General features: G+C 45.9%; 1 protein-coding gene across 2 annotated transcripts in view; it reads left to right on the plus strand.

Moving 5' to 3' along the window:
- VPS8 (VPS8 subunit of CORVET complex) overlaps window positions 1-16,050 on the plus strand; it is a 65,692-nt gene that overhangs the window by 26,810 nt on the left and 22,832 nt on the right. For both annotated transcript variants that reach the window (XM_064435578.1, XM_064435579.1), the window contains 10 exons: window positions 1,262-1,381; window positions 1,946-2,017; window positions 4,410-4,529; window positions 5,612-5,668; window positions 6,027-6,109; window positions 7,372-7,456; window positions 8,395-8,493; window positions 11,423-11,512; window positions 11,949-11,995; window positions 15,878-16,019. In XM_064435578.1, coding sequence (XP_064291648.1) covers window positions 1,262-1,381; window positions 1,946-2,017; window positions 4,410-4,529; window positions 5,612-5,668; window positions 6,027-6,109; window positions 7,372-7,456; window positions 8,395-8,493; window positions 11,423-11,512; window positions 11,949-11,995; window positions 15,878-16,019 — 915 coding nt within the window. The remainder of the gene's footprint in view (window positions 1-1,261; window positions 1,382-1,945; window positions 2,018-4,409; window positions 4,530-5,611; window positions 5,669-6,026; window positions 6,110-7,371; window positions 7,457-8,394; window positions 8,494-11,422; window positions 11,513-11,948; window positions 11,996-15,877; window positions 16,020-16,050) is intronic.

Genomic DNA, 16,050 nt, shown 5'->3' on the forward strand with positions numbered 1-16,050 from the left:
TTCTGTTTCAGGGTTCCAGTGAGAAGGATGTGCTTTTTTTTTTTCACTTTGTCTTTGCAGTACAATGGAACAGCCGGTTTTTGAATGTGGGGTGGGTTTTTGTTTGTGGTTTTTCTGTGTTTGGATTGTGTTTCCTAGTCCAGAGCTTGTAGCTCTATGTATGTGGTAGCTCTGGGTTCCTGCAGCAGCTGTGCAAACCAGCCCACTCCACTTTGCTGGGCCAAGCACTGGCTGTTGCCCTGTCCCAGGGTTGTTGGGTTGCCTCCTGCTCAGGCTCTGAGGGGAAGCAGGAGCCCAGTCAGCAGCAGGGAAGAGCCTCCAGCCTCTCCTTTCTGTGGTTCCTGGTGGTGTTCCTGAGAGCTGGGCTTATGTAACACTTTTGTGTCTGGTAGGTTTGTTTTGTTTACTTAAGCATTCCTAGCTGCCAGAGGTCAGCTGGGAAGGTGTGGATCTGACTGGCAAGCTGCTAATTCCTTCTGGATTCAGTGCCACTGTGCTGACAGGAAATGAACTCAGAACAGGAGTAAACGGGGGAACATGACACTTGCAGGGGGTGGCTGGGAAAGCCCGTGGCCTGTCAGTTGTCTGTGGGATCCCAGTGTGTACCTGACTCATATTCCTGAGTGCTGCTCCAGCCTGGAGCCATCTGCTCCCTTCCTGCTGCAGCCAGCTCTGCTGAGAGCCTGGCTGAGACACCTGCAGCTGGCCCCTCTTGGTTCCCTGGGACTGTCTGGACACCTCTGCCAGGGGCTCTGTAAAGGGAGTTTATTTTGGAAGATGCCCTCAAATTTGATGAACTGCAAAGTCAGTGGAAGAGACAGAGATGAAAAGCACCTCAGTCAGTCTTTGCAGTGCCAGAAGCTTTGTGCCTCACAGTGAGGGGGCAGATTGACTGGCTCTTCCCAAGTGAACTGCTGACAAGGAGAGGAGCTGTGCCCTGGATAAGGAGTTGCACAGCTTCCCAGGAAAGCTGCCAGGAAGGGGAGGGAGTTTTCTAATTTCACACGCTTCTGTCTGCAAGTATAAATAAGCCTTTATTTTTGTTTGATCTTAAATTTTGATTGATCTTAAATTGGTTGGTGAATCTAAGGAGGGGCTGACAAGCAACAGAAAACACCACTCAAATAAGAACCGCTGGACTCCTAAGGGCCTTTAAAGCTTAAGTGCAAAGCAGATAACAGTGCTGCTTTCCCACACTTGTGCTCCCAGTTATCTGAAATCCATGGGGAATGTTCTGTCTTTGCTTGCCTTGTCCTTGCAGGTGTTTGAGTTCCTGATCCGGCTGCACTCAGCTGAGGGGTCTGTGGATGAGGAGGTGTATCCCTACGTTCGGACCCTGCTGCACTTCGACACAAGGGAATTCCTCAATGTGCTGGCTCTGGTAAGACACCCTGGCTTTCTGAGAGGAAAATGCTCTGCCAGTTCTCCCATCAGCAGTGAGGTTCCTGTCAGTAAATCTGTGCTTTAGCTAGATCAGGAGTTCCTTGCTTGGGGCAGGAACAGTTCTGATGCTTTTCCTATGAGATATCGGGGGAATCCCAGTAGTCTTTTGTGGCCTTAAATACAGAGTGATGAACATGACATTACACAGTGAAAGTTCTGGCAACAGAGGCTGTGTTTAAAACATAGGTAAAAACAAAAATAATGTATTTGTAAAGAGTGTTCTAGTGCATATCTCTATCTCCTGCATGGAAATCTGTCTTTCTTACTTTCCAAATTTCTAGAATTTCCTATGTCTATTTGGACCCATTACTTTTACCTGAATGTGTAGAAAACCATTTTGGTAGTTACAAAAGAGCAAATTATATCTTGGAACCTGCTGTTTAGGGATATGCAGAGAATGGACTTAAACCAGCATTGTCTACTTTGTGATGTGGCTGCTGCTTTGTGTTTGCTGTTATTCTGAGAGATTCTGCGCAAGGTGTCAGTGTTTTGCCTCTTGCAGACTTTTGAAGACTTTAAGAATGACAAGCAAGCTGTGGAGTATCAACAGAGAATTGTGGACATTCTTCTGAAAGTGAGTGTGCCTAAAAATGAACTGTTTGTATCTGACTAATTGCATGCAGTGCTGTAATCTGGAGGAGGTGTTTCCATTCCTGCCCTGGCTGACACCTCTGAGAAGGTGCTGGGCAGGGGCATGGATTCACCTCAGCCAAAGCTGTAGGTTGGATATTCAAAGTGATGATTCATGCACTTCAAATATGCTGACAGAGAGGTCTCCTTTCCTGTGATTTCACCTAGGTGGTGCTTTGTCAAATTTCTCATTTCTGCACTGTTAAGCTTATTTTGATCTGCTGCTCATTGAATCTCCTCCCTGATTGCTTCTGAGCATGAAAAAGGTCCCAAGTATCCTGTGCTTGGCAGGGTGCCACTGCATTTCTGCTGAATCCCTGCTCCCTGTGCCTGCCAATGCTATGTTTGGGATGCAGCATTTCCAGGATGACAGGTCTATCTTTAGTTTAGGAGAGAAGAGGAATGTCACTTATCAGCCTGGTGCTCTGGAAATCACTTGTCACCCCAGCCCCTGTTCCCAACAATGGATGTTCCCATGAAAAGCTCTTGCTGCCAAGCTGTCACCATTAATCACAAGTGACTCCACTTGGAGGCTGTTTATGTATAAACAAACCATAAGTAGCATTTCCCTGTCCCTGTCATCACTGATAGCTGAGACAAGGGCACGGTGAGTGACTTGGGTGGCAGTGCTGCTGCAGTGGGCTGAGACACTGCCACCGTGAGGGGTTTTGTGAGCCTGCCCAAGCAGGATGTGGCTCTGAGGGGTGTTTTAGCCCTGTGCTGGCTCAGCCCCTCTGGTTTGTGTCCTGAGCTGCTGTCAGCAGGAGGTGGCACACTGCAGCCATGTTCCAGAGCTGCTGGGCACGTGTTCCTGTCATGGCACCAACAGCAGGAGGGCAGCTTGAGAGGGGCTGCAGCATTGCATCTTCAGGCAAACAGAATGGTGTTAAGGAAACTATCAGTCCTTTGGCCTGGAATCTACTGTCCTTTTAGATAAAAATTCTTGAAACTTTCACTTTAAATTTGTCATTAGCAATAAAGAAAACACCTGGGAAATAGCTGTGCTTTTGAAATAGTTTGGTGAGCACATTCTGCTAATGCTGATCCAAACTTTGCCAAATGAATCATCTATGTGGCTGGTCTGCAGGAAGTTGCTCTATTCCAGGGATGCAGTATGTTCACCTTCACATAGACTGACAAGAGCCCAGTTTGTGAAAAACAAAGCTAAAATTAATAAAACACTCCAGATATTTCAGTGAATAACTTTTAATGGTGTTAGGTAGTGCTGTTCTGACTAGGCCCTGTAAGAAACAGCCTTTTTAGAAAACGAAAACTGAAAAAGAATGATTACATTAGCTGTGTCTCAAGCGGAGCTCTGATTCTGTGATGTGTGTGGCCTGCCTGCCTCTCTTGTGTCACAAAACCATTAGCATCTCTTGGGGTCTGGAACTCTGGGTCACTTGAAGAAATCGATTGACTCCCCCCAGCTCTGAGTGAATGAGATGATAAACTGTGAGCTGCTCCATGGGCTTTGCTACAGCAGTTCTTAGATCTTAGCTGGCAGAGTTGTCCAAGTGATGGATTTCCCCCCAGCTTAAACACACTGCTCTTAGAGGGGACTCTCCAAACAGGAGCATTTCACTTTCATTTGGGGTGTAGGATTTTTTGAAGCAGGAGACACCAAGTCAGGACACATCAGGCTCATGTTTTTCACACCAGACAGGTGAAAAGCACTTTTTGGGTTTCCAGTCCCTTTTGTAGTGACTCTTAGATATTCCTTTTTTTCTGTAATTTCAAGTCAGCACAGCCACAAGTTTCTCTAAAAGTTGTTAGACTAATGCTAACATAATGTGAGAAACTTTTCCCCAAATCTGCAGTAGGTTCTTAGCTATTAGAGTAGTTCTTTGCATGTCACAGTTGAAGTAGTGAAATGGGGCTTGAAATTAGGTGTTTGGGGTTGTTTTCTCCTATAAGAATTGTACTTTAACCATATAACAACGTTTCTCTGCTCAGAAGCTCTTCCATGTCCCATGAGCAACACAGGCTACAGAGGCAGAGATAAATGTAGGTTTGGAGCATCTTCACACCTGAAAACCAGGGGCCTGCAAGAATTCTTGCCTTGAGTAGAGGGAAGAGAGATGGAGCTCTTCAGCTTTGGGACAGAAGTGCTTTAGCAAGGACACATCCACTGCCTGTGTCTTCAGGAGACACAGGTGAATGCTGGGGAAGGGAACTTGTGTTTAACCTTCAGGATGGACTAACACCAGGAGGTGTCTGGAGTAGGAGGAGACACAATGGCTCACAGGGATTTCTTCTTGTCTCAGCTTTCCCAAAGGCAGCTGCAGAATCAATTCCTTGAGGGTTTATTTTTCCCTTTTCTCTCCAACATTTCTCAGGTCATGGTGGAGAATTCTGACTTCACCCCATCACAGGTTGGCTGTCTCTTTACCTTCCTTGCCCGGCAGCTCGCCAAGCCCAACAACACCTTGTTTGTCAACAGGACACTGTTTGACCAGGCAAGTATTCCTGAGTGTGTGTGACATTCCAGGCAGGATGCACCTCTGCAGAAAGTGTGATCAGTGCTGTAGACTGGAGCAGCTCTGGAGGTACTGGTGCATTATAACCAGGTGGCATCTTGCTGGGCTCTTGCTGTGGTTTTGCAGGAGCAGAGTAGGACAGACCATGGAACCACAGTACACAGTGTTTCAGCTTGCCTGGAACTGTGGGACAAACAGCATTGCATCCTAGGAAGTATGCAAGGCCAGGCTGGATGAAGCTCTGGGCAATCTGGTCTAATGGAAGGTGTCCCTGTCCATGGCAGAGAGGTGGAACTGGGTGAGCTTTAAGGTCCCTTCCAACCCAAGCCAGTCTGGCGTAAGGGGTGTCAACTAAAATTACATTAGTGAGCTTATAGAGCACATAATTGTAGCTGGTAATTTTTAGTTCAGGTGGCCACTACCTTCTCCGCTGTTTGAAAAAGGAATTTGCACCAGTGTATGCCCAAAGCTTGCATGAGTTAACTTTGTATCCCAGCTTAGGTCCCTGAAATTCCTAGGACTGAGGAGGAGGCTTCACTGGCTGCAGCGGTGTTGCTGTGATTATAACAGGGATGTATGAGCACTAATAAAAATTAATTAGAATATATATGTTCTTGGTCCTAATTTAAAACTGAAGAACTCTGTGGAGGCTAAACAGATTTGGATTAAACACTTCCATTCCACATGTATTAAATGTTGTGAATGACATAATTCCTGTTTTCCTGATGAGACGGAACAGTCCAGGAGAGTGGGTTAGTGTAGTGATGCCATCTGTTTGGTGTGTAGTCTGAGGCAGAAACTTGGGGTTCCCTGAGTTCCCTAAAGTTTGGTTCTAGATCCTGGTGCAGAGTCCTGTGTTTCCCTCTCAGGAGTCTTTCTGCAGTTCTCTGCCATTCCAGTATTCCCAGTTTGGTTCCAGGTACATTCAGATGGCCTGAATGTACCTGGTGGTGTGTGGTGGTTTGCTGTTGCCACTGCTGGTGCTCAGGGTGTGCTGGTGAGTTTGTGCTGCCAGCTGTGGCAGCCAGGCCTGGCTCACACCAAGCTCTACCCTGGCACAGGTGCTGGAGTTCCTGTGCAGCCCAGATGATGATTCCCGGCATTCCGAGAGGCAGCAGGTAAGAGCCTTCCAGGGATGCTCCTTGGAGCACCAGGCAAGGCCAGGCTGTGGAGCAGAATTTGGCCTTGGGAGTGACTATGGGCTTTGGGTCACATGCCAAAGACGTGGGCATGGGAGTATTGGGCAGTGCTGGGCACAGCAGGAGGGAAGGGTCCCACCCAGCATTGCCTACAGGAACAGAGGCAGGAAAGTTCTCATAAGCTCATGTCCTTCCTAGTTAAAGGACTGTCAATTAACAAATCAATGAAGTCAGCCCTGTGTTCTTACCGTGTTTAATGGAGCAGGAGCAGTGTAGTGGCACTGGCTGTCCAGCTGCTGTTGCTGCCCTGTAATTAAGTGGTGTTCAATCCCTGCAGGTCCTTTTAGAGCTGCTCCAGGCAGGAGGGATCGTGCAGTTTGAAGAGAGCCGCCTTATCCAAATGGCAGAGAAGGCCGAGTTGTGAGTTGCTGGACACAATATATAAAAACTGCCTTTAAATCTCTTCCACTGATCTTTCTTGGCTCCACTTTTCTTGTTTCTACTTTGTGACTGTGTTTGGGGTTATTTTCCCTGTGCATTCACATCATGCTTCATTTAAGATGTTCACATTTAGTCTCAGACTTTCTTTCCTGGGTGTTCTCAGAGAAAGCGCATTACTAGGAAAAGGGGTAGAGTTGTGGAAACCCTTCTAGAGAAACCCCGTGGGACTTGATGAGTTTTGACATTCCCTGTCCTAGAGTCCAGGCTGTGTTCAGAGGTACAGTTGTATATTGGAGTGCTCTGCCCTTGGCAGATGGAGATGCCTGGTTGGGGTGAGACCCACAGGTGGCATTAATAGCATGAAGGGGTCTGGAGCCACCCCCATGGTACTTGTTTTAGAATTGAGTAGGAGAGACAAAAACAGTGTCTGGAAAGGCTGAAAATTTCCAGCATCTCCTTTAGATGCTTTATGATTCCAGAAAGAGTCTGTCATGCCAGAGCCAGGGAGGGCATCTTCATCCAGGTCATGAGTTTGGGTGTTACATGTATGAATCCACCATGCTACAAAGGACCAGAGGGAGAGCAGTGGAAGGTGTGCCATGCCTGTTCTCCTGTGTGTCCTGAAAGGGGTAACTCAATCAAATTTTTCAGAGTCAATAAACACTTTTTTCTCCTTGCTTCAGAGAATTTGGCAGCCAGGCCCCCCAGCTCAGCCACTTCCAGACCAGAAAGAGCTATAGTGTAATATTAATTATCAGACTCTTGATTTGGTTTGACTCAGTTACATCTGATTTTATGTAAAATCTCAAAATACTGAAGATGTTTATTAAAATGTGAAGGTAGGAAGCTGTGTCATAACACATTGTTGAGTCATGTTCAGTGAATTTCTTCAAATAAGTGTAGCGGATTGACCTAGCTTAGAGCAGAGTGTTGTGGAAACAAAGATCATCTCTGACAGCAGAACCTGTGAGACCTGATTTCATTAAGAGTTGTTATCCTCTGTCCTTTGCCTCTCCCCTTAGTAACTCCACTTTTCTGTTCTGTGTGATAATTTCCCAGAAGAGGGAGGTTGGCGGGCGGGTTGGTGGCCTGAGGCTGGTATAAATGGCACTCCAGCACACTGGAGCCACCCAGCCTGTGTGCTGAGAGCCCCAGTGTAAGACACTTCCAAATGCTGCCTGTCTGCTGTGCTGGCTCAGCTGAGTGCTTTTCCTGACGTGGGAAGTTTCCCTTCCTTTCAGCTATCAGATCTGTGAGTTCATGTACGAACGGCAGCTTCGCTATGACAAAATCATCGGCTGTTACCTGCGGGATCCCCTGAGGAAGGTGAGGAACCCTGGTGCTCCTGGCCTTTCTGCTTCGTGGCCATGCAGCCTGTCCTGCTGGCCACAGCTGCCTTGCTCTTCTAGCATAATTACCTTAAAAATGCCCTTAACAGTTCAGGTTTCTTAGTTGTAGTTAAAGCTGTTTGTGTTTGCCTAGTGGAGAGGAGCTGATTTTTTTTTTTAAGTTTTAGAGTTTTCCTTTTAAATCTAGTGCTAGTACATCAAACCTGAGTGCAAGGTGGGATTTATTGCAGATGTGGCTAGCTGCAGTACTTTTTTGTTTCTGCCATTGGTTCCCACATTTCTTCCCCTGGACACAGGCTCTCTGCCCTTATCTTTAGCATGCCTACCTGCCACAGTTTTTGATGTATTCCCTTCCCTACCACCACCAAAAGCTGGGATGAGAGTCTGGCAAATGTGACCTCACCAGGTCCTTATAAACCCAGAATGCTGAGTGTTGTGTGGGTAAAGGAGTCAGAAAAGGAGGTTGTGATAGTGAGGTGGCCAAAAACCATGACACAGGAGAGCACTTAAGCTGGGGACAGTGGAGGAGAGGCCAGTGTCAGGGAGGAGCTCAGGAATGTGCTGGGAAAACTGAGCTACCCTCTGGCAGCGTTCTCTCTGTCTGGGCTCCTAGCTCAAGTGATTTCTGTCCTTTTTCCCTGTAGGCAAGAGGGAGACCTTTCTGGTAGGGGAAGAACAGTTCTCTTTGACCTCAGTGCTTAACACATTAGCACCAGGTTCCCCTTGGCTGTCTTTTCCTTCAGGAACTCTTTAGGGACATACAGCCTCCCTGCAGATAACTCATCCTGACCTACTTGGAGAAGACTAGCCCTGAGGTCTTGCCAAGGCTGCTGCAAACACTCTGGTTTCCAAAAGCCAGTGCTGTCAGTGGTGCTGCAGAACACACTGCAGCATTTATGGGTTTGTGCCTTACAGGAAGAAGTTTTCAACTACATCCACAACATCCTGTCCATGCCTGGCTACAGTGCTGAGGAGAAGCAGCTGGTGTGGCAGAAAGCTTTGGACCATATAGAGGTAGGTGCAGTATCTCCTGCAGCCACAGTCCCTCAGCTCCTGCTGATGGCTCTTGGATGTGCCGGCTGCTTTTCCAGAGTGTCCAGTGCTGAGTCCCAGCTGTTGAGACAGCTCTGATGTCAGCTCAGAGCTCTCACACATTCCTGTAAGTGCCTCTCTCAGAGCCAGGCTGGCTTCCTGGGCTTCCTGCTTTCAAGTGCTGCTCTTTGGATAATGGTGCCTGCTCGGGGGGTGATGGGGGGAGTGAGTGCTGTGGAGCAGCAGAGGGATCCATTAGCAAGTGTTCCATCTCCTGAGCATGCAGCAGCAGCAAGGCAGGATATGGACATCACAGTCCTCACAGGCTGGAGGATCCAACTCCTCCTCCTGATTCCTCACACTGCTAAGTGCATTCAGCCTTGGTGCCCTGGCACTGCTAACCTGGGGAATGATGGGGTCATGGCTTCTCTGTAAGACACAGGCTGCTGCTAGACTTCTCCAACTAATAATCTTCCCCATGTTTTCAGTCTCTCTCGGGGATGATGATGTCTGAAATGATTGTCCAGTCAGTAGATGTGGGGAATCTGTAATATTTCTAGTTCCTGTAAGGTGCTGTCAGTCCCCACCAGGGTGATCTGGAGATAAGCCAGGAAAATAATTCTGTCTGTAAAACAAGGCTTGCAGACAACACTCCTTAGCAGAAAATGACCACAAAATCTGTCTCCTGTGAGGCAGACAAAAAGCTAATGGACACATCCAGAGTACTTTTAGTTTCTACCAGCATCTGCAAGTAGTGCATGACTAATGAGAAAATGGACCAAGAGGGAGAGTGATTCAAAAGGTAATGCACAAAGAAACCCTGGGAATGCTGCTGCCTGACACGTGGCTCACTGAGCTCACAGCCCCTCTCCAGAGGCACTGGCAGAGCTGTGGGACTGGTGGGGATGATTGTGCTGGGTCTCAGCAGGCCTGACTCATTGCAACCTCATCAGAACAACTGGGGTTCCAGGTTGGGCAAGCTGCAGCTGCTGTGCTGCTTCTTGTGTCTGTGTCCTTATTCTGCTGCATCCCTGCTCCCCCAGAGAGCTGCTGGGCAGGTGATGGGCTCTGCGGGTCACCTTTCTTAGATGCTGTCACAGAGGTCAGCTCCCTTATTCATTTTGGCATCTTCTGTTTCCCAGGATTGGTAAACCAGGTGGTTCAGCAGCCTGATGGCTACTGTGGGATTTTGTCCTTTTCCATTGTGTTAATCCTGCTCTCAGACGTTCAGAAGACTTGGAACAGTAAATAATACTTTACTTTACTGGGGTGAAGCTGTGATTTCAGCTCTTAGGACAGCTGTCATTTGCTGAGCTATGAATGCAGCAAACCAGCCTCTTCAGGCAAAACTAGCAGTGTCTGGAGAGGATTTCCTGGTGATTGTGTGGCAGAAAGTGGAGTTTGTGATCAGTGCCACTTTTCATTTTTCCCACCATCTCACAGTCATTGTTTGTTGATACTTATCTTTAAAAAATAAACTCTTTTTTCTCTTCAGTCACACAAGGGTCCTTTTCTACCCTCATTCCCACATACCTTGTGTCCCCTCAAGGGCTGTCTAAGCAGTACCACGTTTGCAGGTTGTTCAGACCTGGGAGAGGACAGACACCCAAGCACCGAACGTTTTTCTGGGGAATGGGTTCTGAAGGTTGCACTGGTTCCAGACAGGGAGATTGGACCAGCCCCCTCCAGCCTGGCAGTCCTACCTGCAGCAGTCCTGGAGACTCCCAGGGAGGATTTGTCCAGAGAGAGAAGTAGATTAAGACACTCCTACTCCTTTATGTGTCCCTCTGCACTGCTGTGCTTAAGATCTCATAGGTGCTTTGGGCTGCCTGGGTTTGTGGGGTGAAAGAGTCGTGGGGTACAGTGAGGGGCTGAGCTTGTGCAGTGGGGTCAGACACTGCAGAGCTTCTTCTGCAGCAGGCAGGTTTTCCTCTGGACACCTCACCAAAGGCATTGTCTGGGACAGCTCTTCCTAAAGAATTCCTGGAATGGACAGGCTCTTCCTTGCTTCCCTTTGCTCCAGTCTGTTGCTGGCATTGGCTGTATTCAGTGGCTGCTGTGTCTGTCTGGAGGTCAAGCTGCTGCTAAGGAACTTCTTCAATCTGGGTTTTTTCCCAGATGTACATTTCTGAAAATTTTCTTTCTTTACTGCTGTAACAGTTGGTTTTGTTCAGTAAAGAAATGTTTACTCATTTTTAGGTTCAGCAAGGGCTTTTGGGAAGGGTTACCAGGTGCACAGTGTTGTTTTGCAGCAGTTGCTTCTCATTTATTTGGAAGTGTGGATGCATTTGGAAGGGTTAGAAGCAAAAAGCTCACATTGCAGGTTGTGTAAACTTGTGTGATATGAAGCCTTTTAGCACAAGCTTGACAGAAAGCAAACCCACAGGCATCTAAATGATTCTTGTTTCCTTGTATTACAATAAAGAAATTGCTTTTTCATGTCTGAACAGGTATCAGTTATGGTGAACAGTTACAGGAAACTTGCTTTTAAACCTCTGGTTTGGTTCAGTTCAAGCCAGTTGAACACTGTTTCCATTGAACTGAGAAATTCCCAAGGGTTGATTGTTTCCCCTTTCCTGCTGGCTCACAGTTGGCACTGGGAATGTCTTGTTGGCAGAGGGTAAAGGCAGTTGTCAAAAAACTTGATGAATAACTTCCTCTCCTTAGGACTCAGGTGGGTTTTTGGCCTCTTCAAGGCCTTGTGTGTAGCAAAACATAAACTTCCAAAAATCCTTTTTTACCAAATACCCTTCTATTTTTTCTATACCTCTCTTTGTACAATGGTGTTTGTTGTCTTACACTTGTATCTCAGCAAAGGTACAGTTACAGTATGGATGAGCTCAGTGGTGCTGCTTAATTATATTGCCTGTGAAGTCAAAAAGAATTCATTTGGTTGTGTTTCCTCCCCAAGGAGCTGCTGGTGCTGAGCCCAGGTAAAGCAGCTGACCTGGCAGCCATTCACTTCAGCGAGCAGCTCGAGAGCATCATCTCCAACCTGCAGGTGAAGTGTCAAACTCCATTAGTCTGGGGCTTCTCTACAGTAGGGATGTCATTTCTGTAGGAAATGATTGCTAAGAGTCATGGGGAGGTATTGCTGTGTCAGAAACAGAAGAAAAATAGGCTATAGCTGCTCACTGATAGGAATTGCTACATCTCAGCTATTTGGCCTGTTTGTAGAGTTCTGGCCATAAAAATGTATAAGCTCAGAGCTGCTGGTTGCAGCTTTTAGTTGGGGTTTACTATGGCTTGGAGTCCCAGAGCAGAGCTGTTGTCAGGCAAACACATCCTCAGAATATTTGTGCAAGACATGCCTAAAGCAGCTCCTTCAGCAGGCAGCAGCTGGGAGCTGTGTTTTCTTCAGTGAATATGGTTCAAGGATCACTGTTTTACAGCACTTTATTTATAATAACAATACTGTGTCTCCTCCTGTTGTACAGGACCAGTTCTTGCTCTTCCAGTTCCTGAGGAGTCTCCTTGATCCCAGGTATGTACAAAGTTGGACTGTTGACAAACTGCAGTGTGCAAATGTGGATTGAGATCAATTCCTTGAACCGGTGCATCAGCAGCCAGCCTGTGCTGAGATCAGGCTTAGGAAAGGTGACCTGCTCCTCAGGGTGCCCCAAGCTGGGAAGAAAAGCCCAAAAGGAGCATTGTGGGGAGCATCCTTCAGGGGAGTCCCTGCCTGGGAAGTGCTGTGGGCTCCAATGCATGCAATGTGCTGCCTCTGGCATGTGGGGGGAGCTTGGGCACTGCTGCTGCAGCTGCTCCAGAGGGCTGTGGAATGCTTACCCTGGGGCTGCAGCACCCATTTCTCTTCTCAGCAATGGCAGCTTCTCTTCCTAACCCACTGCTTTGGTTACTTGACTGAGGTGCCCGAGCTTAACATAAACAGAAGAGCATTTTGGTCAACTGACATTTTTAATTTCTGTCTTGTTTCAGAACTGCTGCCATATTTCACTGCAAGCTCCTCTTTTTAACTGCTTGCTTGCTTCATCTGTGCCTGTTCTTTTAGTGCTTCAGCACTGAGTGTTCTCTTTCTGTTAAATCAGTATCAAATGCCACAAGGCTTTTATATATGCACAACTCCAGTTGCTTTCAAGAAATTGTTACTGCAACTGAGAGAGATCTTGTTTTGTCAATTGATTACAAATTAATTATGCTTAATGAAGGGGAGGAGTAGGAAAAGGCAGTATTTTCTAAATCCAAGTGTTCATGTTTCAGTTTTTATTGAAGTAGAATTAAAAACATGCTTTGGAAGCCAGAACCTGGAATTAATCAATCACCTCTTGGATTTTAATGTAAATTAAGGAAAAAAACGAACCAACCAAAGCCAAAACCCCAAACATACATTTTGTTCTTTACTGAGTTTTACAGACACGTTTGTGTGGAAGGTGTTAATTTCCACACCTTCTGTTTTCTCCAGGGTCAAAACAAAATAAAAAAAAATCTTGGTTGGGTTTTATAGGAAAGAAATCAAATTATTTAGTTAATCAATGATTAATTGGAAAAAAAAAAGAAAAGTGGTTAAGCAGAAATGAAACCCAGCTGGGTGTTAAGTAGGACTTTGTTTATGCTCTGGTATCACTTGCACCCAGTGAAGGTAGTAATTAACCTGGATTCTAATCTTCTGCACAGAGTGCCTCCCATAATCTCTGAGTAATAAACATATCTAATTTCACTCTGCCATAATTAGAGCTAAATAGACCCATTTCTCCTGTAGTTACCTTCTGATCACAGGCAGCACGTGATGTGTTCAAACCAGCAATGGGGAGCAAGGCTGTGCATCTGATCTCCCCACAGCTCTCTGCTTTTCCCTCAAGGATGCTGCTCATGTGGTGCACTAGGCCACATGGCTTTTTCTTAATAACACTCAGGTCTTGAGGTCTGTTCTCAGGAAAAAAAAACTGTGAAGTTTACTTCTAAGACCTATTGAAAGGAGCTGAACTGTATCCTGGGAGAGGGAGGGAGGTGAAATCTTGCTCTGCAGATCTACGTGCAGAGGAACCTACACTGTGTAGTGTATTTTTACATAAAATAGTGGTTAGGCTATTCTGCAACATTTGTGTTTTTTCATCCAATCTGAATGTTTACATGGTTTTTTTGTGAAGCAAAATTTTTGTAAAAGTAAAGATTCTTAGAGCAGTAAATGAGCTTTTTGAGGTCTCAACTAGAAATGATTGCTTGATCATATGGGGACAAGACTCATCATGCTGGTCTAACTATCTGAGTTGGTGGAATTGCATTAGGGATTAATTTGGCCCATTTAATTTAGCTAGAGATTTATTTTTAAGGAGGTGGAAGGGGGAAGGGAGGAAACAGGGTTAACAGGAATTGCCTGGGGAAATTAAACCAAATGTCTGAATGTTTGTAGCATAAAGCAGCCCCAGGAAACAGTGAATGTAGTAGGGATTGCTCAGCTCATTAATCACAGTCTTTGCTACATTTCCATTTTAAACTCTAGAGTTTTTTCCTCTTAAAAAACCCATCACAGTGAAGCATTGTCTGTTGGCATTTGTATTTATGTACTATATCAACAATATTAACTTATTTAGCAACACAGTGTTCTGGGTTTGTAAATGCAGTAACAGACTCCTAAACCATGAGGGTTTGTCCCAAGGGCTCTGCTCTGTGCCCAGCTGCCTGTGACACTTGCAGGGCTCCCTTGTGCCAGGTTTCATGAGAAACCAGTGCTTCTCTCTTGCTTTTTGGAAAGACTATGGCAGGGGAGACATTGGACATGGTTATATTGGAGTGAAAATGATCCCATGTAGCTGAAGAGGACCTGCAAGACTCTGGACTGTCCCTTAGTTTTAGAAATTATCAAAATCCAGCTTTCTTGCCATTGTCTCTTCTGTTTTTTGATGAAATAAATGGCTGAGGGAAGAGTGAGCTTGCTCATGAAGTCATGAATACTTGGTGCCAGAGTTATTTCCAGACTTTAAATTTGTTCTCATGCTATAGATGCATGACCATTTTTCCTGTCTGGCAGACAAGATCATTTTAGATATAAAGTGTTTTATTTTTGTCTACCTATAAAAAAAGGAGAGCACTCACCCCCTTGTAGGCACTGGGAGAGTTTACAGGTTGTTTGTTGTAGGGAGGAGTGGATGGTGAATGCATAATTCAGGGCTCTTGTTGGGTCCTTCAAGGTCCACTCTTTGCTCTCAGAACACAATAATTTGGGCACAGTTTTTGTGGAGCTGTGCTCATACTTTGCACACTGTGATCAGTACATGGGTGAGGCTTTTGTTTCTGGGCATGTTGCATTTATAATCATTGTGATCACACTAAGCTGCTCTCTTGACCTACTCAAGCCACAGCATTCTGCTGGCCTTTCTTGGATGGTAATATTCCTTTTGTAACTCCCAGGAAATACAGGGTATTGGATATCAGACCTTTTCCATCCCATGGCTGTAGGATTTGCACACTAACAAATCTCCTGCTTAAGAATTTGTGTTCAGAAAGGTAGTAAAACTCAATATATGCACCCTGATGCATTTCCTTTCCTAGCAGGAGCTTCAGCAGAAGCTTCAGCTTTATTTTGTGGCCAGGATAAACTTCCACAGTTTCTCTGTGCAATGCACCAGTCCTAGAACTGCCAGGGAAGTGTAACATGCAGTGGCAGAGAGCTGCTGTTCATTTAAGGGTTGCAGGTGCTGTGTCTGGCTCCAGGGAAGCATCATCCTTTCCCTCCTCACTCTGAAGTCTCTTCCTTCTTGTTGCTCTTTTTAAAACCAAGATCAGTAGGAAACTGTCAGGACAAAGGGACGTGGGCACTGCTCACAGTTCTGTTCTCTCTTCTGTTTCTGCACATGAGGAGTTTGCTTAATAATGAGCCCAGGGACTGCAAAATGGGGATGTTTCTCTAAAAGTATGAGTTCCTTTCTCAATGAGGTAGATCAAAGGCATGAAACATTAAAATGTGGTAAAGGAAGTCAAAGAAGAATTTCAGGAGCAATAAGCAAAAAGCAAAGAGCAGGTCTGTAGGACACAGACAATCAGGATCTGAACAGAGCACTCAGACCATAAGGTTTCAGTGAGGAAATGAGGCTAATTCTTTGTGCCTCTTTGCCATGGAGTTGCTGGAGATGGGTCTGTGCTGGTCTCTTTCTTCACAGGGGTCTTTGAGAGTTTAATTTGTACTGAGGCATCAGGAGGATATGTTGTGGAACAAATGAAATGGCTGCTGAGAGACCTCCAGCACCAGTAACTAGTAGAAGCAGCATAATTTTCCTCTGAAAACCAGATTTTTTAACTTCAGTATTAAGGATAAAAGACAACACACAATTGAATAAGAAACTCTTCTTCCCAGCCAAATTTCTGGGCTAGAATTTGATTTTTGTCTCTTGTGCCTGTTTTATTCCAGAGAAGGCATAAACCAAGACCTGCTACACCTCCCACCCTGTATCACTGAGCAGTTCATTGAGCTGCTCTGTCAGTACAGCCCAGACCAGGTTTTGGAGACACTCAAAGTTCTGGAATACTGCAGACTGGAGGAAACCATCCAGGTAGGAAAGAGATGTATTATGACAGGGGCCA

Source organism: Passer domesticus, chromosome 11 (genome assembly GCF_036417665.1).
Source record: "Passer domesticus isolate bPasDom1 chromosome 11, bPasDom1.hap1, whole genome shotgun sequence".
Classification (NCBI taxonomy): domain Eukaryota; kingdom Metazoa; phylum Chordata; class Aves; order Passeriformes; family Passeridae; genus Passer; species Passer domesticus.